The sequence below is a fragment of the Mobula birostris genome, chromosome X (assembly GCF_030028105.1).
Source record: "Mobula birostris isolate sMobBir1 chromosome X, sMobBir1.hap1, whole genome shotgun sequence".
Lineage (NCBI taxonomy): Eukaryota > Metazoa > Chordata > Chondrichthyes > Myliobatiformes > Myliobatidae > Mobula > Mobula birostris.
Window position 1 is genome coordinate 73,206,651 of NC_092402.1, and position 26,293 is coordinate 73,232,943.

The window sequence follows — 26,293 nt, forward strand, 5'->3', positions numbered from 1 at the left end:
CTGCTGTTTAATTTACCTCATTCGTTATTCTTTTCATTCTGGGTTTGCACAATCAAAATATATAAACGTGAGATTGAACATCAGTTAATTTTGTAGAGTGGTTTTAATCAATTGCAGGTTTGTTCTGCACAGGTGTCCAGTTGGTCTCCCTAGTCAGCATTATACTGTTGCCATTTGTGTAAACAATGTATGCTTTCCTCAGAACTTATTGAATTATCAATGTGGGAGAGATGTACAACCATGAGCGAACATCTCAACAAAAAGATCTAAAAATTTCAGAAAACACACAAAAAATCATGGCTATTAATTTATTATTTTAACTCACAGATATTATTTTGTCATTTATATTTTTGTCTTTCTGCAAATGTGTTTTCCTTGCAGATTCAATGCTCCAGTAGTTTTGTTTTAAGTCTCTGTGGTTCTGTCTGTGCACTTCACTTGCTTCCTCTCATCTGATTGCTCTGAACCAGGCTTCTGCTTAGTCTCCCTTTGCAAACTTGTTTAATTTCCCTTTGTGGGGCTGCCCTCTTGGTGTAGTGCCCTTTTCCCCACAACCACTGTTTACTTGGGTGATTGCATTCTCCCTGGCTACTGCATCTTTCCTTCTCAAGTCTCTCTCTGCCATGCCACCTGGTCAAAGACTCTCTCTACTGCAATGACCATTTTTCTCTTTTTCACTTTATACTGTGCTATCTGCTTGCTTTCCTTGTGTGCCCAGAAGTCATTTTCTTGCTATTTATCTTTTCTTTGCTATGTTGTCTGCTTGCACTCTTTCTGGACGCTGCTGTGTTTTTTTGATCCCTCAGCTTCTTGTTGTTAGATGGATTGCTTCTATTTCCTTTGTGTGCTGCTGAGCCTCTTCTGTCATGCAACTCTTCTCTGTTATGCTGTCTGCTGATTTTACCTCTCTTAGCTGCCGTATTTTTTCTGACTTTCAGACTCTCTTCACTGGGCTGTCGACTCGCTCTGTTGTCTTCAGAATATCTTTTGCTCTGAGTGCTCCCTCCGCTGGGTGATTGGTTTCCTTGGCCCCTGCGTTGTGAACTGTTCCCTCTACTATTTACACTCTCCTTGCTGTGCTGTCTGCTTGCAGTGGCCTTTTTAACATTCAGGTTTTCTTTACTGTGCTGTCTGCCTCGGCGTACTGGAGGCAGCTTTCCTGCTTGGTGTCTTGTGGCCTTCTTAACCTTTGAATTATCTGTTTCTTTTGTCTGCCCTTTCCTTGCTTTCTCTTTTCTCAAGTGCAGATTCTTCCTGTCAAAGGAACTGTTCGTGAAACGGACTTCTTTTTTACTATCATTCCCTCTGTGGTGTAATCTATGATTTGATTGTTGCGTAAGACTATCATCTTCCATGCAATCTTCGCAGCAAAAATTTTGAAAGGCCTTGCATAAATTTGAGAGCATTGTCATATCTTACTGGCTGGAAAGGTATTGGAATATTTACTGATTAAGGATGCAACAGAAAAAAAACACCTGGAAACAAGAATATTATTAAAGTTAATGCTGATTAATATGAAAAGGCATGGTCAACTATACTGTTACCTTAAGTACACAAAGAATACACGGGATACTTCAATGAATGTTGTACTTATATATAGAATAGCAAAAGGCAGGGAATGAAAATGACATCAAAACAGACATCAAACTGCGTGCAAACCAGCTAAGGAGTATAAAGGGGTTAAAAAAAGGTCAGTGCTGAGACTGCATTTGCAAAAATAATACAGATGAACTTCTTGGCGAAAGATTTCAAATTTGTGGTCGTGGTGGTGGTGGTGCTGGCAGTAGTGTAAAGAGGACTTTGACAAAATACAACAAATTAATACAAAAAAGAAAATACTATGAATGCTTATAATCCAAAATGGAAATAGGAGATATCGTAATAAATAAACTTGCAAAATGGGTGCCCAACTAGAAAATCAATTTCCGTTTAGATAAGTGCATGCCATTTTGGCAGGAGGAATAAGAAGGCCAATTACATCTTGGAAATAATTTAAATGGCGTACAAGAACAGAAAACAAAATGTACAGGGTGCATTATATTTCTAGGAACTTGTACAAGTTAACAAAAACTACAGAATGTATAATTAATTGTTGTATCTCCAGAAAATTAAAATGCCAAGCCAGAAAATTATACCCAGTTGATCTAGAATTCTTGTTAGACCAGACTTATGGATCTGCTCTCCCTTTTATAAATAAACAGACACTCCAGTTTTCATTTTCCCTTGATTAAAATGACAAATACATGTTGGAGGTAGTGAAAAAAAAATTGCAGAGCCCAAAGCCCGGGAACTATTTACAAAAGCTGAAATAGACGGTAATGCTTTTTATATTAAAACAAACAGATGAGTATTCTGCTTCCATTCTTCACAACAGAGGTTAGATGTTTCCATATGGAATAATTCAAAACTAGTCAGTGGTTAAATGCAAGAGTCAATTCAATCCAGTGGGGAATTCAGGAGAGAACTGTCGCACCCGAAGGGGTTAATATGTGGGAGGTAGTACAGAGGCAGGAGGAGGTGTGTTCAGGTGCTTGGGAAGGGGAGGCGGCTATTATATGAGGAGCCACTGTGTGGAAGCAGATACCAGAAGGGCTGGATGGGCAGAATGACTTGGTTCCTCGCTATTTATTCCAAGTGGCTGGGCAGCTTCCTGTCCCAGTGGGAGACATGGCCGCGCTAAAGGCTTCGAGCGGCATAGATAAATAGAGGAATGGCTCGGCGGCTCACAGCGTAGAGATGCAGCCTTACTTGCCCTCCACTTCCTGAGTGCCGTCAGCGGCGGCTGTCAACTTCAGTCAACCGCCAAGCCACCTGCAAAGGCCTCAGCTTCGGTCCCCCGGTCCGAGCCCAGAGACCTGCCCAATGCAAACCCGCTCCTCTCCGGTAGCCCAGCCTAGCCCGGCCCGGCACGGCGTGATGGCAGCTACCTGCGCTCCGTTGCAAGGCTGCAGGCCCATTGTCAATGTTGCGACAGAGGCGAGTCAGTAAGGGGGCGTGGCCTGGTCCCATGGCAACGGCTGCTACAGTTGGCAGAAAGGAGCGGGACCTAACGAGCTAGCTAGGTTGCAACGGTCGGAGCGGGAGCGGGGGTCGGGTTCGGCACACCGGAACCGGGCCGAGTAGGTCAGTACTCGGGGAACGGCTCTGGTTAGGCTCGTACAGCGCAGAAACCAACTCTCGGCTTGCCATGTTCATACTGATCCTTTTTGCCTATCTCAGTTAATCCTATGTACCCGCATTAGACACGTGTCTCGTTTATGTGGTGGGTCCTCGAGGCTTCAGGTGGATGAACTCACAAAAGTTCTAGAGAAATCCAGCGGGTTAGGTAGTATCTGTGTAGGGTTCGGACAGTCCATGCTTTGGGTCTAGCAAGTCTGGGTGAGCCCATGGTTGAAGAGGAGAGCAGTTGACTACCCAAACGGGGCTTCTTGTGTTGCTTGTGGAGGAACTCAACGCGTCAGGCAGTATCTGGAGGGTTCAAAGTAATTTTTTTTTAATCAAAATACCTATGTCACCAGATACTACCATATGATTCATTTTCTATGGACGAAGTTGTTGATATTTCAAGTTTTGATGCTGGGTTTTGACCCAAAACCTCGACATTTCCTTTCCTCTCTCAGATACTGCTGGACACACTGAGTTCCTCCAGAAGATTGTTGGTTTATTTGTTGGTCAAAATGCCGCTCAAAAATAGTGAATCTATCTGATTCCTCCTCTGGCAGTGCTTTCCACATTATCAACCACTCCTTGTGTGAGAACACTACCTCAGAACTCTTTTCCTCTTGCCATAATCCTATGCTGTCTTGGTTTTGATATTCCTACAATGGGAGAAAAACTTTAACCTTCTACTATGTCTCTCATATCAGAATCTGGTTTAATGTCACTGGCATATGTCATGATATTTGTTAACTTTGTGGTAGGAGTACAATGAAATACATAATATAGAAACAAAAAAAAATGTAAATTCATGTTGTCCAGCATCTGCAGATTTTCTGGTGTTCACGATGTTGAATTTTACTTTGTAGGAAGTAATGGTCTGCATCCAATGTCACCTTGTTCCTTAGCTCTTGAAAATATACCTCTGTAAGGTCACCCTTCAGCTTCAGTTTCTCCTGAGAAAACAAGCCCAACCTATCCAATTTCTCTCCAACCCAGGCAACATTCTGGTGAGTAACTGCTACGTTCTGTCCGTTCTAATACATCCTTTCTATAATGTGATGACTAGAATTGCAGACAATGCAGGCTAATGAATGTAATGTGCTGGGCTGGCTTTGTACCATCATTGTGTAGTGGTGTATATTCCACCTCAGGTCAATGTCAGGCAGGTCCTGGAGGAACTGAGTACCATGGTCAGCAGTGATACAGTGTGGGATTTCAACCAGGCCAGCTTGAAGAAGTCTTTGAACAACTACCACTTGTGGAACCAGAGGAGCCAACACAGTTGACCACTGTTATACCACCATCAAGAACGCTTATTGTGTCATCCCACGCCCACACTTTGGGAAGTCTGATCACTTGGCTGTACCCAGCATACGGGCAGAAACTAAAGACTGTGATTAAGACCAAGGGAGGCAGAGAGCACTTACAGGATTGGTTTGAGTCAGTGGACTGGGCAATATTCAGGGATTCGTTTCAAATCTGAATGAATGACCTGCTGGATGACCTGCGGATCATTCGGGAGAATGAGGAGATTATAGATCGTAGCTACAGGGAGGTAGTTACGCCAAAGGAGCAGAGGACAGGAAATTGGGTTACTGTCAGGCAAGGGAAGGGGAAAGGGCAGGCAGAGCAGGGTTCCCCTGTAGCCATTCCCCTCAACAACAAGTATACCGCATTGGATACTGTTGGGGGGGATGACTTACCTGGGACTAGCTGCAGTAGCCGGATCTCTGGCACTGGGTCTGGCTCTGCAGTGCCGAAGGGAGGGGGGGAAAACAGGAGAGCTTTAGTGATAGGGGACTCGATAGTTACAGGTGCAGATAGGAGCTTCTGTGGTCGTGACAGAGAATCCAGGATGGTTTGTTGCCTCCCAGGTGCCAGGGTCAAGGATGTCTCTGATCGATTGCATGAGGGTGACCAGCCAGATGTCGTGGTGCACATCGGTACCAATAACATAGCAAGGAAGAGTGAGGAGGTCCTGGAGAGTGAGTATAGAGAGCTTGGTAGGAAGTTGAAAAGCAGGACCTCGAGGGTGGTAATCTCAGGATTGCTACCTGTGCTATGTACCAGTGAGGGTAGGAATAGGATGCTCTGGAGGATGAACAAGTGGCTGAGGAACTGGTGTAGGGAGCAGGGTTTCAGATTTCAGGATAATTGGGACCTCTTCTGGGGCAGGTGGGACCTGTACAAGAGAGAAGGGTTACACTTGAACTACAGGGGGAACCAGTATCCTGTCAGGGAGGTTTGTTAATGCTATTGGGGGGGCTTTAAACTAGATTTGCAGGGGGATGGGAACCATAGTACCAGAGCTGACAGTGTGGCTGGGGTGGAAATAAATGATGTTAAAAGTTCAAGCAAATCCGCTAATAGAAAGGTTGTGAGTGGTGGTAAAAATCTTCTGAGGTGTATATATTTCAATGCTCGGAGTATTGTGGGGAAGGCGGATGAGTTGAGGGCGTGGATTGACACGTGGAATTATGACGTTGTAGCAATTAGTGAAACTTGGCTACAGGAGGGGCAGGACTGGCAGCTTAATATTCCAGGGTTCCGATGTTTCAGATGTGATCGAGGCAGAGGAATGAAAGGTGGGGGAGTGGCATTGCTTGTTAGGGAAAATATTACAGCAGTGCTCAGGCAGGACAGATTAGAGGGTTTTCCTACTGAGTCCTTATGGGTGGAGCTGAGAAACAGGAATGGTATGGCCACATTAGTGGGATTGTATTACAGACCACCCAATAGTCAAAGAGAATTGGAAGTGCAAATCTGCAGAGAGATAGCAGGCAACTGCAGGAAACATAAAGTTGTGGTGGTAGGGGATTTTAATTTTCCATATATTGATTGGGTCTCCCATACTGTTAGGGGTCTAGATGGTTTAGAGTTTGTAAAATGTGTTCAGGAAAGTTTTCTAAATCAATATATAGAGGGACCAACTAGAGGGGATGCAATATTGGATCTCCTGTTAGGAAACGAGTTAGGACAAGTGACAGAAGTCTGTGTAGGGGAGCACTTTGGTTCCAGTGATCATAACACCATTAGTTTCAACTTGATCATGGACAAGGATAGATCTGGTCCTAGGGTTGAGGTTCTTAACTAGAAGGCGGCCAAATTTGAAGAAATGAGAAAGGATCTAAAAATTGGGACAGGTTGTTCTCTGGCATGAATGTGATCGGTAGGTGGGAAGCCTTCAAAGGGGAAATTTTGAGAGTGCAGAGTTTCTATGTTCCTGTCAGGATTAAAGGCAAGGTGAATAGGAATAAGGAACCTTGGTTCTCAAGGGATATTGCAACTCTGATGATAAAGAAGAAGAGGGAGTTGTATGACGTGTATAGGAAGCAGGGAGTAAATAAGGTGCTTGAGGAGTATAAGAAGTGCAACAAAATATTTAAGAAAGAAATCAGGAGGGCTAAAAGAAGACATGAGGTTGCCTTGGCAGTCAAAGTGAAGAATAATCCAAAGAGCTTTTACAGGTATATTAAGAGCAAAAGGATTGTAAGGGATAAAATTGGTCCTCTTGAAGATCAGAGTGGTCGGCTATGTGCGGAACCAAAGGAAATGGGGGAGATCTTAAATAGGTCTTTTGCGTCTGTGTTTACTAAGGAAACTGGCATGAAGTCTATGGAATTAAGGGAAACAAGTAGTGAGATCATGGAAACTGTACAGATCGAAAAGGAGGAGGTCCTTGCTGTCTTGAGGAAAATTAAAGTGGATAAATCCCCGGGACCTGACAGGGTGTTCCCTCGGGCCTTGAAGGAGACTAGTGTTGAAATTGCAGGGGCCCTGGCTGAAATATTTAAAATGTCGCTGCCTACAGGTGAGGTGCTGGAGGATTGGAGAGTGGCTCATGTTGTTCCGTTGTTTAAGAAAGGATCAAAAAGTAATCCGGGAAATTATAGGCCAGTAAGTTTAACGTCGGTAGTAGGTAAGTTATTGGAGGGAGTACTAAGAGACAGAATCTACAAGCATTTGGATAGACTGGGACTTATTAGGGAGAGTCAACATGGCTTTGTGCGTGGTAGGTCATGTTTGACCAATCTATTGGAATTTTTTGAGGAGGTTACCAGGAAAGTGGATGAAGGGAAGGCAGTGGATATTGTCTTCAGTAAGGCCTTTGACAAGGTCCCGCATGGGAGGTTAGTTAGGAAAATTCAGTCGCTGGGTATACATGGAGAGGTGGTAAATTGGATTAGACATTGGCTCGATGGAAGAAGCCAGAGAGTGGTGGTAGAGAATTGCTTCTCTGAGTGGAGGCCTGTGACTAGTGGTGTGCCACAGGGATCAGTGCTGGGTCCATTGTTATTTATCATCTATATCAATGATCTGGATGATAATGTGGTAAATTGGATCAGCAAGTTTGCTGATGATGCAAAGATTGGAGGTGTAGTAGACAGTGAGGAAGGTTTTCAGAGCCTGCAGAGGGACTTGGACCAGCTGGAAAAATAGACTAAAAAATGGCAGATGGAGTTTAATACTGACAAGTGTGAGGTATTGCACGTTGGAAGGACAAACCAAGGTAGAACATACAGGGTTAATGGTAAGGCACTGAGGAGTGCAGTGGAACAGAGGGATCTGGGAATACAGATACAAAATTCCCTAAAAGTGGCGTCACAGGCAGATAGGGTCGTAAAGAGAGCTTTTGGTACATTGGCCTTTATTAATCAAAGTATTGAGTATAAGAGCTGGAATGTTATGATGAGGTTGTATAAGGCATTGGTGAGGCTGAATCTGGAGTATTGTGTTCAGTTTTGGTCACCAAATTACAGGAAGGATATTAATAAGATTGAATGAGTGCAGAGAAGGTTTACAAGGATGTTGCCGGGACTTGAGAAACTCAGTTACAGAGAAAGGTTGAATAGGTTGGGACTTTATTCCCTGGAGCGTAGAAGAATGAGGGGAGATTTGATAGAGGTATATAAAATTATGGGTATAGATAGAGTGAATGCAAGCAGGCTTTTTCCACTGAGGCAAGGGGAGAAAAAAACAGAGGACATGGGTTTAGGGTGAGGGGGGAGAAGTTTAAAGGGAACATTAGGGGGGGGCTTCTTCACACAGAGAGTGGTGGGAGTATGGAATGAGCTGCCAGATGAGGTGGTAAATGCAGGTTCTTTTTTAACATTTAAGAATAAATTGGACAGATTCATGGATGGGAGGTGTATGGAGGGACATGGTCCGTGTGCAGGTCAGTGGGACTAGGCAGAAAATGGTTCGGCACAGACAAGAAGGGTCAAAGGGCCTGTTTCTGTGCTGTAGTTTCTATGGTTTCTATGGAATACACCACAGTTGTCACCAACTTCATCAGGATCTGTGTGGATGAGGGTGTACCTTCGAGAACATAGCGGGCATCCCTGAACAAAAAGCGTGGATGAACCAGGAGGTTTGTAGTCTGCTGAGGGATAGATGTGTGGCATTCAAGATCGGTGATCTAGAACTATACAAAGAGTTCAGCTGCAGCCTACAGAAAGCTATTTTAAGAGTAAGGAAACAATCCCAATTGAAGTTAGAGACTGAATCAGATGTATGCCAGCTCTGTCAGGGTTTGCAGGCCATTAGTTCAATAGATTCATTGACTATCAGAGAAATGTATACAAAATACATCCTGAAGTTCCTACAACCATAACCTATAATCAGAATGGCTGTGATGCTTCACTCTCAGATGAGCTCACGTCTTTTATGCACACTTTGAAAGGGAGAATAATATTACATCTGTGTGAATCCCTGTAGTATCTGGTGACCCTGTGATCTCTGGCTCAGGGGCCAATGTCAGAGTATCTTTCAAAAGGGTAAACTCTCACAAGGCGTCAGGCTCGGATGGTGTCTATACTTGATGGGGCACTAAAAATCTGTGCCAGCCAGTTGGCAGGAGTGTTCCAAGTTGCCTTCAATCTCGCATTGCTGCAGTTGGAGGTTCCCATCTGCTTCATAAGAGTGACAATCATACCAATACCCAAGAAGAGGTAAGCAGAGGTTGATAGATTCTTGATTGGTCAGGGTGTGAAGGGATACAGGGAGAAGCCAGGAAATTGGGGCTGTGAGGAAAATTGGATTGGCCATGATGAAATGGCAGAGCAGACTCGATGGACCAAATAGCCTATATCTTATGGTCTTGAGGCCTAAGAGCAGGGTGAGCTACCTCAGTGACTCTCGCCCAGTTGCACTCATATCGAAAAGAAGGCAGGACTCTGCTATATTTCGCTAGGGCTTTGAGGAGACTTGGTATGTCACCAAAGGCTTTTGCAAATTTCTACATATGTACTGTGGAGAGCATTCATCACTGTCTGGTATGGTGGGAAAATTGCATGATTGGAAAAAGCTGCAGAAAATTGTAAACTCATCTGGCTCTGTCATGGGCAGAAGCTGCCCCAGCATTGAGGATGCCTTCAAAAGGTGGTGCCTCAAGAAGGCGTCGTCCATCATTAAGTACCCCCATCACCCAGGACATGCCTCTTCTCATTGCTACCATCAAGGAGAAGATACAGGAGTCTGAAGGCACACACTCAACAAATCAGGAGCAGCTTCTTCCCCTCTGCCATCTGATTTCTGAACCCATGACTACTACCTCACTACTTGTTTGCTCTTTTGCACTAATTTAATTTTTTACATATTTCTTATTGCATTTTATAGTTTTCGTTATGTATTGCTGTCGCAAGACAGCATAATCCATGACATATGCCAGTGCTATTAAACCTGATCCTGATTCCTTCCTTTGGCTGCAGTTTGGTGCCACAGCACTGGCTGATGACGTAATGATGCCGGTAGGGTATAAATCTAGTACGCTGAAAGCAACTGGTCTTTTACTTCAGGGGCTTGCTAACATTCTGGGTCGCAACTGGTGTGGGAACAGTGAAAGTTTGCTGCGGTGGGAGTGGAGCCTGAATGCGTACTTTAGATAAGTGTTTGTAACTGGCTGTAATTTGAAGGGTTTACTTAATGTTTAGTGTCTGCCTTGTCATGTAAATAAATAGTTAATTTACAGGTAGCGAGTGTCTTCTGTTCCCATTCATCGAACCTGTGAACCTGTTTCCACACAATAGCTTTCTACTAAATGGTGCGGTAGGTCATTCATCCAGCTTGGAATAGTGATGTCCAATGTTGCAGAGGATTGGTTGTCGCCCGAGTTGGAGCCATTACCAGATTTTATGATAGATATTAATTACAGCACTAGCACAGTTTTCTGCTTTGATCAACAACAGCTTTAATGCTCAACAAGTGATGCACTACCTCTATTTTAACATGTAATTCTCCTCCTGTTTTCCAGTAGGTAGAAATGGAAGAAAGTGAGACCATTGATTTTCAGGCTATGGAACAGGAATTGCAGATGGCTGTGGCCATTGATGAGAAAAACCAGCGAGAAAATGATGCCAAGCTTAAAGCAGTTCAGCAGAAAGTGGAAACATATGAAGAATTTAGGTAACGATAAAGTTAATGTTGAAAACTATTGTCAAAATCTGCAGTCAGATATTGTGAGTGCTAATACACTGGGAAATGACTACCTTTTGTAAAGGGCATTCAGTGCCTCTGTGATTCCTTGTACAGGTAACATGTCTCCCACAAGTACTGTTCTTCACCAGGCTGTCTGGACCCTGACGGCCCACTCTTTCTCCTGGGAGCAGGCTTCCAGTTATTATTGCACCATCTGTTGATTAAATACTCACACTCCTTTGTCACTGGAAGCCTGCTGGTTGTCTTGTGGTGTATACTTTTTTGTACATTGCTGCCCAGGTCACTGCCGCTAGGCTCATGCTCATGCAAGCAGTCATGAGAACTGATGGTATATCACTCAAAGAATGCATGCTGACATTAACTGAATGAGGTGTTGCATAGGGATACCCATTAAAGCCTTTCTGGGAATCTCACTAGTGAAAATCAGAATTTATGGGATTTTTAATAAGTGGCGTTTGGATACCTCTGATATGAAATTAAGTCCAGTTAAAGTATCTAATCTGAGCACAGCCAATCTAAGGCCAAGGATTATTATATTTTTTAAATATATACCCAACCCACACATCATTTGGGTCCTGTCTGGCTTAGGTTGTGTGAAAGGATGTGAAATTTCCTGTATTTTTACATTCCATTCCAGATCAGATCAGATCAGATCAGATCTTACATTGAACTGATCAGTTTCTTCAGGAAAAAATAAGACCTGGCTTTTGTTCCCTATTGCTGGCACTTAGCGTAAACAACTAGATTGCAGTTCTTAAATTACTTTGGAAATTATTTGCAGCAGGTGTTCCCAACCTTTTTTTATGCCATCTTTGAGCAAGGGGTCTGTGGAGCCTGGATTGGGAACCCCTGATTTACAGTCATTTCTTATTCTGCATTAACTTGCCACATATTTTCATGAAAATTCATTTATTAAAAATCTACCAGACAACAGCTAATTATGCTTAATCATTTCTGATGCTGTCTTTCTTATTTCACAAATTCACTGTCTTATTTTCTGTTCATAGACTCTGTTCTGCTTTGGCTAGTTGATTTGGGACATAGCAGTTCTGGCATATTTTGCAGGCAGATCAAGAAATTGAGCTAATTTTTGTGTTGGCTACACTCTGAGGCGATTTGTAGCAGTCAACCTGATCACATCCCAATCTACTTTGTGCGTCATTTAAGAGATGGTCTAACCGAACTTGAGCCCAATGACCTATGATATTTTTCTTGCAGATTTGATGAGATGCAGCCACAGGTAGTCTGATCATATTGAGGTTGGTTCAGCTAGCTAGGGTTTGATATCAATAAAATGCAGCAAAATAATTTCTGAACTTATTTTTTGGAAGTTATTTGGAACTTCTGTTTAAGGTAGATAATAAATGCAAATTGTTTCTTGGGAAGGGGGTGAAAATTGAACAAATTGAAGCTGCATGGCTGTACTGGGGAATCTGTATTGTTAGTGATGTAATCTTTCAGAAAAGACATTAGCTTTCTCTTTCACTTGGAATTAAAAGATCATATGGCATTGGTTCAAAAAGTAACAAGGTGTATTACTGGTACTCTGCATTACAATTATTTCTACTTAAATGTTTCTGTAGCGAATTATTTGATCATTGACACACTGCTGTTTTTGTACACAAATTATTTGCTTCCTTCTGCCCTCTCAAATATTCCCTCTCTCTACCTTCCCTGTTTTTCACCCCAGGACTGGAAGGGTTAATGTATGAGGACTGTTTGGCTCTGGGCTTGTACTTGCTGGAATTTTGGAGAATGAATGAGGATGTCATTGAAATCTACTGAATATTGAAAGAGTGGATGTGGAGAGAATGTTTCCAATAGTGGGAGAGTCTAGGACCAGAGGGCACAGCCTCAGAATACAAGGACATACCTTTAAAACAAAGATGAGAAGGGACATCTTTACGCAGAGGATGGTGAATCTGTGGAATTCATTACCACAGACGGCTGTGGAGGCCAAGTCATTGGGTATATTTAAAGTGGAGGTTGGTAGCTGCTTGATGAATAAGGGCATTAAATGTTATGGGGAGAAGGAAAGAGGTTGGGTTAGAGGATAGATAAATCAGCTATGATTGAATGGCAGAGTAGATTCGATGAGCCAAATGGCCTAATTCTGCTACTATGTCTTATGGTCTTTTCTACATGCTAAAATTAACTTTTTTGTTTTCTCCATTACAATGGCAGCTGCACTTTTAAAAACACTTATTTAGCTAAAAAGTGCTTCTGGATGTCTTGATAGAGAAGTTAGAGGCACAATTTTCCAAAGGACCCAGTGGACTTAACTCTCAAGTATGTATGTATGTATGGCACCTTTAAGTGGCCAAAAGTACATCACCACAGCTGAAAGAGAGGAAGGAGGGGAGGACTCCAAGCCAGACTGAAATGCCGGGGAATGAAACTTCCTCTACTTGATGTTCCTCTACTCTGGCGATGATGTTGTGGCCATTACAAAGACTTGGATGGCTCAGGGGCAGGAATGGTCACTTTGAGTGCCAGGCTTCAGATGTTTCATAAAGGACAGGGAGGGAGGCAAAAGAGATGGAGAAGCGGCACTGCTGATCAGAGATAGTGTCACGACTGCAGAAAAGGAGGAAGTCATGGAGGGATTGTCTACGGAGTCTCTGTGGGTGGAAGTTAGGAACAGGAAGGGGTCAATAACTCTACTGGGTGTTTTTTATAGACCACCCAATAGAAACCAGGACATCAAGGAGCAGATAGGGAGACAGATTCTGGAAAGGTGTAATAATAACAGGGTTGTTGTGGGAGGTTTTAATTTAGAGCAAGAGGTTTAGATGGGGTGGATTTGTTAGGTGTGTTCAGGAAGGCTTCTTGACACAGTATGTAGATAAGCTTACAAGAGGAGAGGCTGTACTTGATCTGGTATTGGTGTCTGGTGTCAGATTTCTCAGTGGGAGAGCATTTTGGAGATGGTGATCACAATTCTATTTGCTTTACCATAGCATTGGAGAGGGATAGGAACAGACAAGTTAGGAAAGCATTTAATTGGAGTAAGGGAAAATATAAAGCCAAATATAAAGCCATCAGGCAGGAACTTGGAAGCATAAATTGGAAACAGATGTTCTCAGGGAAATGTACGGCTGAAATGTGGCAAATGTTCAGGGGATATTTGCTTGGAGTTCTGCATAGGTATGTTCCAATGAGACAGGGAAAGGATGGTAAGGTACAGGAACCGTGGTGTACGAAAGCTGTTGTAAATCTAGTCAAGAAGAAAAGAAAAGCTTACGAAAGGTTCAACAAACTAGGTAATGATAGAGATCTAGAAGATTATAAGGCTCGCAGGAAGGAGCTTAAGAATGAAATTAGGAGAGCCAGAAGGGGCCATGAGAAGGCCTTAGTGGACAGGATTAAGGAAAACCCCCAAGGCATTCTACAAGTATGTGAAGAGCAAGAGGATAAGATGTGAAAGACTAGGACCAATCAAGTGTGACAGTGGAAACGTGTGTATGGAACCGGAGGAGATAGCAGAGGTACCTAATGAATACTTTGCTTCATCATTCACTACGGAAAAGGATCTTGGTGATTGTAGGGATGACTTACAGCGGTCTGAAAAGCTTGAGCATGTAGATATTAAGGAAGAGGATGTGCTGGAGCTTTTGGAAAGCATCAAGTTGGATAAGTTACTGGGGCCGGGCTCCTGTGGGAGGCGAGGGAAGAGATTGCTGAGTCTCTGGCGATGATCTTTGCATCATCAATGGGAATAGGAGAGGTCCCAGAGGATTGGAGGGTTGCAGATGTTGTTCCTTATTCAAGAAAGGGAGTAAAGATAGCCCAGGAAATTATAGACCAGTGAGTCTTACTTCAGTGGTTGGTACGTTGATGGAGAAGATCCTGAGAGGCAGAATTTATAAACATTTGGAGAGGCATAATATGATTAGGAATAGACAGCATGGCTTTGTCAAAGGCAGGTAGTGCCTTATGTGCCTGATTGAATTTTTTGAGGGTGTGACTTAACACATTGATGAAGGTAGAGCAGTAGATGTAGTGTATATGGATTTCAGCAAGGCATTTGATAAGGTTCCCCATGCAAGACTTATTGAGAAAGTAAGGAGGCATGGGATCCAAGGGGACATTGTTTAGTGGATCCAGAATTGGCTTGCCCACAGAAGGCAAAGAGTGGTTGTAGACGAGTCATATTCTGCTTGGAGGTCGGTGACCAGTGGTGTGCCTCAAGGATCTGTTCTGGGATCCCTACTCTTCGTGATTTTTATAAATGACCTGCATGAGGAAGTGGAGGGATGGGTTACTAAATTTGCTGATGACACAAATGTTGGAAGTGTTGTGGATAGTGTAGAGGGCTGTCAGAGGTTACAGCGGGACATTGATAGGATGCAAAACTGGGCTGAGAAGTGGTAGATGGAGTTCAACCCAGATAAGTGTGAGGTGGTTCATTTTGGTAGGTCAAATATGATGGCAGAATCAATGGTAAGACTCTTGGCAGTGTGGAGGATCAGAGGGATCTTGGGGTCAGAGTCCATAGGACATTCAAGGCTGCTGCGCAGGTTGACTCTGTGGTTAAGAAGGCATATGGTGCATCGGCCTTCTGATTCTGATTGAATCGTGGGATTGAGTTTAAGAGCCGAGAGATAATGTTGCAGCTATATAGGACCCTGGTCAGCCCCAGTTGGAGTACTGTGCTCAGTTCTGGTCACCTTACTACAGGAAGGATGTGGAAAGCATAGAGGGGGTGCAGAGGAGATTTACAAGGATGTTGTCTGGATTGGGGAGCATGCCTTATGAGAATAGGTTGAGTGAACTCGACCTTTTCTCCTTGGACTGGCATTGGATGAGAGGTGATGTGATAGAGGTGTACAAGATGATGAGAGGCATTGAGCGAGTGGATATTCAGAGGCTTTTTTTCCCAGGGTTGAAATGGCTAGCACGAGAGGGCACAGTTTGAAGGTGCTTGGAAATAGGTACGGAGGAGATGTCAGGGGTAAGTTTTTTACGCAGAGAGTGGTGAGTGCGTGGAATCAGCTGCCGGTGACGGTGGTGGAGGTGGATCTGATAGGGTCTTTTAAGAGACTCCTGGATAGATACATGGAGCTTAGAAAAATTGAAGGCTATAGGTAACCCTAGGTAATTTCTAAGGTAAGGACATGTTCAGCAGAGCATTGTGGGCTGAAGGGCCTGTATTGTGCTGTAGGTTTTCTATGCTTCTATGTTACTTAGTATCTTGTCAGCAAATGTACAGTTGATTGAGGACCCAAGGACAAGATTGCTTTATCGGAGGGAAATGAGGAATTACTGCATTTTGTATTTCATGGAGACATAGCTCAACCTGGACATGCTGTATACATTGTTAATACCTGAGGGCATCTTGACATACAGTTGGATGGATCAGACTGCTAGTTCAGAAGGCAAAAGGTGGGGGTCTGTGTTTCATGATAAACTCCTTGTGGTGCATGGATGTAGCAGTCTTGTATCCCCAACCTGGAACATCTGATGTTTAAGTGTTGACCGTTCTGCTTGTGAAGAAGGTTCTCCTTCGTGATCCTGATCCAAGTTTACATACCGCCAAAGGTTGATGTTAAGCAAGCACATGATGTAGAGTGCTGCGATTTGCAAACAAGAAACAGTCTACCTTAATGCTATTCAAATCATTGCCAGGGACTTCAATCAGGTTTGTTTGAAGAAATATCTGCTTAATTATCTTCAACATATCACCTACAGCATCAACGGTCTCAGCACACTCTGGCTGAGTGGTGCCACAAGACCAACCTTTTACCCAATGTCAGCAAGACCAAGGAGCTGGTTATTGACTACAGGAGGAGGAAATTGGAGGTCCATGAAACAGTCCTCATTAGGGTATCAGAGGTGGAGAGGGTCAGCAACTTTACATTCCTCGGCATTATCACTTCAGAGGATCTGTCCTGGGTCCAGCACGCAAGTGCTTTTATGAAGGAAGCACGGCAGTACCTCTGTTTTCTTAGACACTTGCAAAGATTCGGAATATGAGCTAAAGTTTTTGGCAAACCTCTATAGTTATGTGGTGGAGAGTATATTGACTGGCTGCTTCATGGCCTGGTATGGAAACACCAATGCCCTTGAATGGAAAATCCTTCAAAAAGTAGAATACAGCCCTGTCCATTACAAGTAAAGTCCTCCCTACTGTTGAGCATATCTATGTTGAGTGCTGTTGCAGGAAAGCAGCATCCATGAGCAATGACCCTCACCATTCAGGCCAAGCTCTCTCTCTCTCTCACTGCTGCCATCAGGGAGAAGGTACAAAAGCCTCAGGACTTGCACCACCAGGTTCAGGAATCGTTATTACCCCTCAACATTTAGGCTTTTGCGCCAGAGGGGATACTTCACTTGCCCCATCATTGAGCTGTTCCCACAATCAATAGACTCACTTTCTAGGACTCTTCATCTTGTGTCTCTTATTTATTTATTTCCTCTTTTTGTATTTACAGTCTGGTAATTTTTTTGCACATTGGTTGTTGGGTGCAGTCTTTCATTGATTCTGTTTTTTGTATTTACTGTGATTGCTCACAAGAAAATTAAATTCAGGGTTGTATATGGTGACATATGTACTTTGATAATAAATTTACTTTGAATTTTGAACTCTGTTTATTTAAGTCTTTCTAGGAAGCTAGTCTAGTGCAACAATCTCATTGCTCAGGGACTGGTTCATTTCACAACTAGCAGTGACTGGAGTCTGGTTCAGGATAGCACTATTAAAGCATAACTTCAGTAGCAAGACTGTTTCAGAGCAACAGTCGTGGTGATAGGGAACTGGAGAGTGTTATATGTGGAGTTGAAAATGGACAATCCAGCTACTAAATGTGGGCTACATCTTGCTACACCGAGGCTTCTAGTGCCACATCTAGTTAGACCTTTTGATGCAGTTTCAGTTCAAATATACCATACCTGGTAACAGTAAAGCTGTTAATGTAAAGAAGGACAAAAATATGTACAACTCAAGAACTACGGGACTGAAGAACCAAGACAGGAAACAATACAAGGGAACAGGGTAATCTGGAGTCAGATCAAATACAGAGAAAGAAAACAGAAGGTTGGACTGACGGCAATAAAAATAGAGAAATAAAATGTAAAGTTTGAAATTTTTCTTAAAGATTTCTGAAATTTTCAGACTTCAGTAATGTGATGCCAGTTTAACTTGTTCACATGGGCAAAGTTATTCACATCACATTATTAAGAGTTCTTGCACCATTATGCATAAGCTCTGCTTTCTGTTATGAGTTTAAATTAATATGCAAATCTAACATGTTTGTAAAACTAACTGAGCTAAAGGCACAATGCTGTTTTTGTGAAATAAATAGCAGATTGGCATAAATCAGCGTGTTCTGGGGATTCACAGCTTGTGGAATAACCCTTCTTTCCTTAGACTTGCTGCCTATTTGCCAATTAATTAATGTGTATCATTAACATGCAATTACTTTTGAAGAAAGTGTTGACCTAGTAATTGGAAAACTCTCATTCTAAGGTTCCTTTGTGCAGCTCTACAGAACAACCTTGATGCAGATGGCGCTGGCATCAGATGGTTGAAGCCTGTCACCTAGTGGTTTTGAGAAGTTGAAACTTTTGTTTAGTTTTTTTAAAAGCCCATGCAGTACTTAGTCATGTCAGGTATTATACATAACTACACACGTTTTATTCTACCCTCACATTAGAATTCTTTGTGCCTCTCCTGTGCCAGAAAAATCTCTCCATACTAATCTCATTGCTACCAACCTGAAGCTGGTTCTAGTATGTTAATTTGAAATAATTGTTTATTGAATCCCCTTGATTTTTAAAAACTTTATAATCCATTTTAAATATGGTGTGGAATACAGTGCATGGGATACAAAGAGAAAGGTAATACAGGTTGAAACTGTTTTATCTGGTACTCTTGGAACCTGACTGGTGACAGACCTCAGAAAATCTGGACCACAGAAATGTACTGATGTCGTATACTGTAAGGGTTTTGGGAATTGTCAATAATCCATATTTCCTGTGAATCAGAAACGCAGACTCAGTTCCCTAAAGTTGCACTGGTTGGTTAATTAACTACAGATTAGTGCAGAGCTCAGTTCTTAGTTTAGATCTTGGTTTGAATTAATTGGTATAGATCTGTCCTACAGATTCAACACATACTGAACCATGGAAATTATTAGAGCACTGAATGCAGTACTAGAGATTTTCTACCTATATTCCTATTTTATTTTGTGACCACCTTTCCTTTTAAAAACCTGTTAATATTGTTTTATTATTGTCATCTGTACTGAAGTATAGCTTTATTTTGCATGTCATCTATGCAAATAATTCCATCACGGTGCATTGAGGGAAAACAATAATAGAATGCAGATTAAAGTGTTACAGTTGCAGAGAAAGTGCATTACAGGTAGACAATAAGGTTCAAGGCCATAACGAGATGGACTGTGAGATCAGTAGTTCATCATATCACACTAGAGGACCATTTAATAGCCTTAAAACAGTAGGGTGGTACATGGTTTCAGGCTTTTGTGTCATCTGCATGATGAATATGGGGAAGAGAGAGAATGTCCTGGGTGGGTGGGGTCTTTAATTATGTTGGTTGCTTTACCAAGGCAGTGAGCAGTGTGGGCAAAGTTCATGGAGGGGAGGCTGGTTTCTGTAATCTGCTGTGTCCACGGTTCTCTGTAGATTCTTGCAGTCTTGGGCAGAGCAGTTGCCATACCAAGCTGAAATGTATCCAGATATGATACTTTCTATGGCACATCTGTAAAAATATCTTCAATTTTGTTCACAATAGAAAAATTAGAAGTTGGAAGAAATGGAAATGTGAAGAAAGGCAGTGAGTAAATCCTGTCTTACTACTTTGTATTCCACAGGGATATTGTGCAAGCTTCGCATTTGAAGCCTTTGGAATTGCAAGACAAGTTGGGAGCAAGGAATCAACCCTGGAATACGTGTGCTACGAAGGAAAAGAGCAGTGTTGAGGTGGAGTTATCCAAGGTCAGTATTCAATACTCAGAGTAAGGAGATTCTCAAGTGTGGGGTCATTGGTATCTTCTGTTCATCCTTAGAAATCTGCAAAGCATGATCATGATAATTATTGAAGGATTTGAAAAGGTAGATAAGAGTAAGCTGTTTTTTCCAGTGGGGAAAGTCCAGTATAAAACAATCCTTCTTGTAGAGGATACTGGAAGTTTAAAGGACTCTTCCTCATGAAGTGGTTGAGACTGGGGCATCAACTGAAACTTTTTTAAATGGAGGTTAGACAGGGACATTGAAGGGTATGTGCACAGAGGTTAATCTGTAGTTGGTGCTAAATGCAGTATGTAGTAATGTTGGCACACGTGAGAGGAGACTGATATGGAACATTAATAATGGCATGTACCTTTTGGGGCAAAATGACTATTTCTACAAATACTATATAATACTGAATAAAAGCTCTCTGAGGAATTTCTTCCTGTTTTCTGTCTTGCCACTTCACATGCAGGGCTTCTTATGCAGCGGTGTTGTAGATAAGTACATTTTAAGGAGTGTTATGCCCTTTCTAAATGTCTTGAACATTTTTCTTCCCTTTCTCTGTTCAAAGCTGTATCAAGTTTTAGCCATTTTTTTTTTTTTTAAATCTCTGACCTGATCATTATGATCTTCTTCACAAGATAGTGCAAGGGAAATTTGAGGTTCAAAATTCCAGAAAATTGTTATCATCTTTTGAAGCTTTTAATTTAAATGCAATTAGACTTTTTTTCTTTACATTGTTAACTTCCACCCAGTTTTACTCTGTTATACTTTAACAAGGTGGAAAAAAAATCAATTTTTGCCTATGTTGTTACATGTCAATTTCTGCTTTTCTGTGTTTGCATTTAATTCATTTCAGACTAGTTTCTTTCTAATTTCTATTAGTTTTACTTGCATCTTCTGTGCTTGTGATGCTGCTTCAAGCAAGTTATTTAGTGATAAATAAAGTCTTACATTATACCTGTACTTCACTGCCCTTGTGACAATATATTCAAATTGATACTCCTTTCATACCATTTCCCTTTCTCATTTTTCCTTTGTTCATTACTTCATTCTTTACACCCTTGGGTCAAACCTTTGGGGGCAATTCTTGTATCTACATAGAAACGTAGAAAACCTACAGCACAATACAGGCCCTTCGACCCACAAAGTTGTGCCAAACATGTCCCTACCTTAGAAATTACTAAGGTTACCCATAGCCCTCTATTTTTCTGAGCTCCATGTACCTATCCAGGAGTCTCTTAAAAGACCCTATCGTATCCACCTCCACCACCATCGCCGGCAGCCCGTTCCACACACTCACCACTCTTTGCGATTTTTTTTATTTTTTTATTTTTTTATTTTTCTATTTTTTTTATTTTTTTATTTTAAAAAAAAACAACTCTTACCCCTGACATCTCCTCTGTATCTACTCCCAAGCACCTTAAACCTGTGCCCTCTTGTGGCAGCCATTTCAGCCCTGGGGAAAAAGCCTCTGACTATCCACACAATCAATGTCTGCCACCAACCATTCCCAATATCCCTGACGTTCCATCTACAAGCAGTTAAACATTGCTGGACATTGGGCAAAGCCCAAGAAGACACCCAAAGGACACATACTTTCTGAGACTCATGCCTGCTGCCTTCAGCATATTTTCTTGTCTGCAAACAATCTCTTCTCAATCTCCCTTGGAATATCTTTATTAGAAAAAAAAACAAACAAACACAAGCCTAGCTTTTATTTGGATAAATATTGATATTGATGGAAGTATTTAGGAGGAGTGGGCTGGTGTATGACAGTAATGCTGTAAACAGAAAATGTAGTGCATTACTAAAGTTACTTGCAATTGAACAGGCCCAATGTAGTTATGCTCCTATGGTTACCAATGGGGTGGCTTCCCCATATTCTGCTGTGGGAGGGGTGCTTGAGTCTTCTCCCAGGAAGAAAGTAATTCTCCAATTCATTTCCATAGATGCTGCATGACCTGTTGAGTTCCTCCAGCATTTTGTGTGTGTGTTGTCTTATAACTTGTGTTGCTTTTGAGTGAAGACAATATCATGCTAACTCTTCACAAATTATAGCATGCAGATTCCCAACCTAGGACAGCAGCAGAGTTTAGCCGTGACTGGAGAAGATATTATTGTACTGAACCAGAGAAGTATGCCTTCCTTCTCACCTTGGGTGCCCAGCTCTTGGGAAATATCTTCCATGCTGAAATAGGATTTGGACTGCTTGGTGAATTCTTGGTCATACTTTGCGATCAGTTCCAACCTGAAGACACAAAAGCGATTTATTGGATCCTGCTGCATCTCTCTCAAACTCGACGGTTTGGCCTGAATGTGGATTTCCTGAACAGCAAAGAGAGGGAGAAGGGCCTAAGGCTGTTTCAACTGCTAGAGCAGAACCTGGGTGAAGTTTTGCAGCAGGGAAGTGAGATAGAGATGAATCCTGAGGAAACTGTAAAAGAGGAGTGTGCTCCTGAGGAGGCAATAAATAGGAGAATGCTCCAACGGTTAATAAAAGCATACAGATTTAACTAGTCCAGTCTTTGTAACTCTGGACTATTCTATTCCCTTTCAAATTTGGGAATTCCCCTGCATTTCTGACAATAGAGCATCTGAATTTTTTTTTTTCAAAATGGGAGCGCCAGTCTAAAAACCAATAGTTTAAAAAAAAAAACAAACAGCAGCAAATGTAGGCAGTGTGACCCTTTTGGCTTGTTATATGTATCAATAAGATCATAAGCACGCTTAACAGCGGCTCTACTTTCTTGCTGTATCTACATATGCCTTGATTTCTTGAGTGTTTCTAATTTATTGACCTTGATTTTGAATGTAATAGAATGAGCATCCACAGCTCAGAGTAAATTTCAAAAATGTATGGTATTTTTGATTTGTTAATTCAAAGCAACTTAGTCCCATCTGGAATGTATACATTTGAAACAGAAAAATAGAATAGCCATAATCTGTCTGTGTTAATATTAGTTTCATAGTTGCCCATTACAGTATCTTGACTGTGCTCTTTATTTCAGTATACTTATAATTTGTTGGGTTGAACTAAATCACTTTTTGAATCATTGGTGTTGGTTAGAAAGTTAGTTGGAAGCAGATGATGAATTGGGGGGAAAAATGAGCTCATCTATTTTTCAGGTACTTCCAGCTCAGTTGTATTTTTGAAGTACTTTTATTTTTACTGGTACCGTATTATGTTTTATTACTGGTTGCAATGTAAATAGTAGCTAAACTTTCTATGATAGCTATAATTAAACTGTTTTTATTTTTAATACTATCTCTATAAACCAGCCATGGCACATAGCAGGAAAAGTGTGTTTGCTGTAATATTTGCTACATGCTGCAAGGACTGTAACATTAAATGGTTAGCATGTCATGTTTTGGCTGTTACTTGTTTTCTTGGGGTTGGGTTGATTACTTTGCAGAAATACAGTCTGCTTTCTGGCTATTGTATTACTATTCCTAGAATACTGTCTGCTGGGACTGGGAAAAATAAATTGATTTTAAGGATATTAGTGATTTCCAGAATTCCCACCCATCACTCAAAGGGGGGAAGGGGGATTTTCCAGGGCTCCAGTTCTCTTCAATTTAGTTTCTTAAGCATTTTGTTTATCAGTTGGTCAAAGCTGCTGGTGGAATTCTATACAGAGGACCACTTGTTAAGTACACTTTTTGGGAAATTAAGCTCTAACAAAAGCTCTGAATTCCTGTTCTTGCCCTGGCCCCAATTTCAACATTTGGTATCTACCACTATTTCCTTTCCTGGGCCTAGTTTCTACTCCCCCTGCAAGCCCTGTCACCCACTGTTTCCACATCTGATTTATCCCATGGGTTTCAATGGATCACTTGGTGTCAACATCTACTACTGTTTTTTGCAGATGTCTGGAACATTTGGCTGTGTTATTAATCTGGAAGTTCTTTACTAGGGCTGCTCAGCTGAGGGTGTAAATAGATAATCCTAGCTCCGAAGGGTCATGTACATCCGCTTTCTGTGAGACAACCTCCTAACGTTAAGGATGCATACAGCTCCTCTCCCCTCCCCCCACTGGGAAGGTCAGATCACAACCTGGTGCATCTAAAACCCTGCTACGTGCCTCTGGTGAAGAGTAAACCTGCAACCTCGAGGACAGTGAGGAAATGGTCGGAAGAGGCTTATGAGGCGCTCCAGGGTTGTTTTGAGGTGACAGACTGGCAGGCACTCTGTGAGCCACATGGAGAGTATATCGATGGGCTCACAGAATGCATCACTGATTACATCAACTTCTGTGTGGACTGCAATGTTCCGACAAGAACTGTCCTTTGTTATTCAAATAACAAGCCATGGGTAACAAAGGACATGAAGGACATCCTGAACGCTAAAAAGAGGGTGTTTAGAGATGGAAATAGGGAGGAGCTGAGGGCAATACAGAGGGACCTGAAAGCCAGGATCAGGGAGGCTAAAGACAGGTACAGGAGGAAGCTTGAGTGGAAACTCCAGCAAAACAACACGAGAGGTCTGGAGTGGGATGAGGACCATCACTGGGTTTCAGCAAACTAGCAACAGAGGAGCTGAAGGCAGTGTGGACAGGGCTAACGAACTTAACCTGTTCTTTAACAGATTTGACATTGTGGCCCCTGCCCACCCCAAACATGAGCCATCTGTTGTCGGCCCCCAACCAACACATATTCCACTCTCCCCTCCTACCCCTCCTCACAGTCTCCCACCCTGCTCTCATGGCTATACCCCTTCCCCACACGAAACCACCACAGTGGGCTTCACAGCTGAACAGGTGAGAAGACCGCTGAAACGTCTCAACCCGAGCAAGGCTGCAGGACCGGATGGTGTCAGCACCAGGGTGCTCAAAGCCTGTGCCCCTCAGCTATGTGGAGTACTTCGCCATGTCTTCAACCTGAACCTGAGGCTCCGGAGGGTTCCTGTGCTGTGGAAGACGTCCTGCCTCATCCCTGTGCCGAAGACGCCGCGCCCCAGCGGCCTCAATGACTACAGACTGGTGGCATTGACCTCCCACATCATGAAGACCCTGGAGAGACTTGTTCTGGAGCTGCTCCGGCCTATGGTCAGGCCACACTTAGATCCCCTCCAGTTCGCCTACCACCCCCAACTAGGAGTTGACAATGCCATCGTCTACCTGCTGAACCGTGTCTACGCCCACTTGGACAAGCCAGCGAGCACTGTGAAGGTCATGTTTTTTTGACTTCTCCAGTGCACTCAACACCATCCACCCTGCTCTGCTGGGGGAGAAGCTGACAGCGATGCAGGTGGATGCTTTTCTGGTGTCATGGATTCTTGATTACCTGACTGGCAGACCACAGTATGTGTGCTTGCAACACTGTGTGTCTGACAGAGTGATCAGTAGCACTGGGGCTCCACAGGGGACTGTCTTGTCTCCCTTTCTCTTCACCATTTACACCTCGGACTTCAACTACTGCACAGAGTCTTGTCATCTTCAGAAGTTTTCTGATGACTGCCATAGTTGGATGCATCAGCAAGGGAGATGAGGCTGAGTACAGGGCTACGGTAGGAAACTTTGTCACATGGTGTGAGCAGAATTATCTGCAGCTTAATGTGAAAACGACTAAGGAGCTGGTGGTAGACCTGAGGAGAGCTAAGGCACTGGCAACCCCTGTTTCCATCCAGGTGGTCAGGGTGGACATGGTGGAGGATTACAAATACCTGGGGATACGAATTGATAATAAACTGGACTGGTCAAAGAACACTTAGGCTGTCTACACGAAGGGTCAGAGCAGTCTCTATTTCCTGAGGAGGCTGAGGTCCTTTAACATCTGCCGGACGATGCTGAGGATGTTCTACGAGTCTGTGGTGGCCAGTGCGATCATGTTTGCTGTTGTGTGCTGGGGCAGCAGGCTGGGGGTAGCAGACACCAACAGAATCAACAAACTCATTCGTAAGGCCAGTGATGTTGTGGGGATGGAACTGGACTCTCTGATGGTGGTGTCTGAAAAGAGGATGCTGTCCAAGTTGCATGCCATCTTGGACAATGTCTCCCATCCACTGCATAATGTACTGGTTGAGCACAGGAGTACATTTAGCCAGAGACTCATTTCACTGAGATGCAACACAGAGTGTCATAGGAAGTCATTCCTGCCTGTGGCCATCAAACTTTACAACTCCTTCCTTGGAGGGTCAGACACCCTGAGCCAATAGGCTGGTCCTGGACTTATTTCCTGGCATAATTTACATATTTCTATTTAACTATTTATAGTTTTATTACTATTTAATTATTGTGTAACTGTAACGAAAACCAATTTCCCCCGGGATCAATAAAGTATGACTATGAAATGGAAAATGTATGGATGCTTTTGCCATCTCTGATAAAATGGTCTTCAGGAGGGTTGGTGGGGGGGGGGCGGACATGGTCTGATATTGAATATTTGTTCCTTATGTCAGAATCAGGGACATGTAATTTGCTAATGTGCTAATATCAACAAACTTATCAGCCTCGTAATGGTTATTGGATCTTCACTTTGAACATCAACAGTTTTAAGTTAGCTATTTATGTAATCAAATTTTCTGTTTTGGAATGTACAAAAACAAAAAACTACTTTCTTGACATTCTTTTTGTGTGAATTTCATTAAAATTGTAAATGCTGAAGCTTTAGATATAATCCCTCTAGTAATTCAGTGGGCCACTTTAACTTCAGGAAATGAAAAGAGAACTAACTTACTGTCTTGTCCTGCCGCTGGCGTTGTAGACTAGATTAGCAATGAGCT

General features: G+C 42.5%; 1 protein-coding gene across 3 annotated transcripts in view; it reads left to right on the forward strand.

Annotated features, from left to right (window-relative positions):
• The first annotated feature begins 2,571 nt into the window (after positions 1-2,571).
• LOC140191719 (solute carrier family 15 member 1-like) overlaps positions 2,572-26,293 on the forward strand; it is a 152,194-nt gene continuing 128,472 nt past the window's right edge. The window contains exons 1-4 of one of the 3 annotated variants that reach the window (XM_072249394.1): positions 2,572-3,123; positions 4,026-4,166; positions 10,412-10,563; positions 19,431-19,554. In XM_072249394.1, coding sequence (XP_072105495.1) covers positions 10,421-10,563; positions 19,431-19,554 — 267 coding nt within the window. In that variant the 5' untranslated portion in view covers positions 2,572-3,123; positions 4,026-4,166; positions 10,412-10,420. The remainder of the gene's footprint in view (positions 3,124-4,025; positions 4,167-10,411; positions 10,564-19,430; positions 19,555-26,293) is intronic. The other 2 variants (XM_072249395.1, XM_072249396.1) reach the window with 2 other exon arrangements.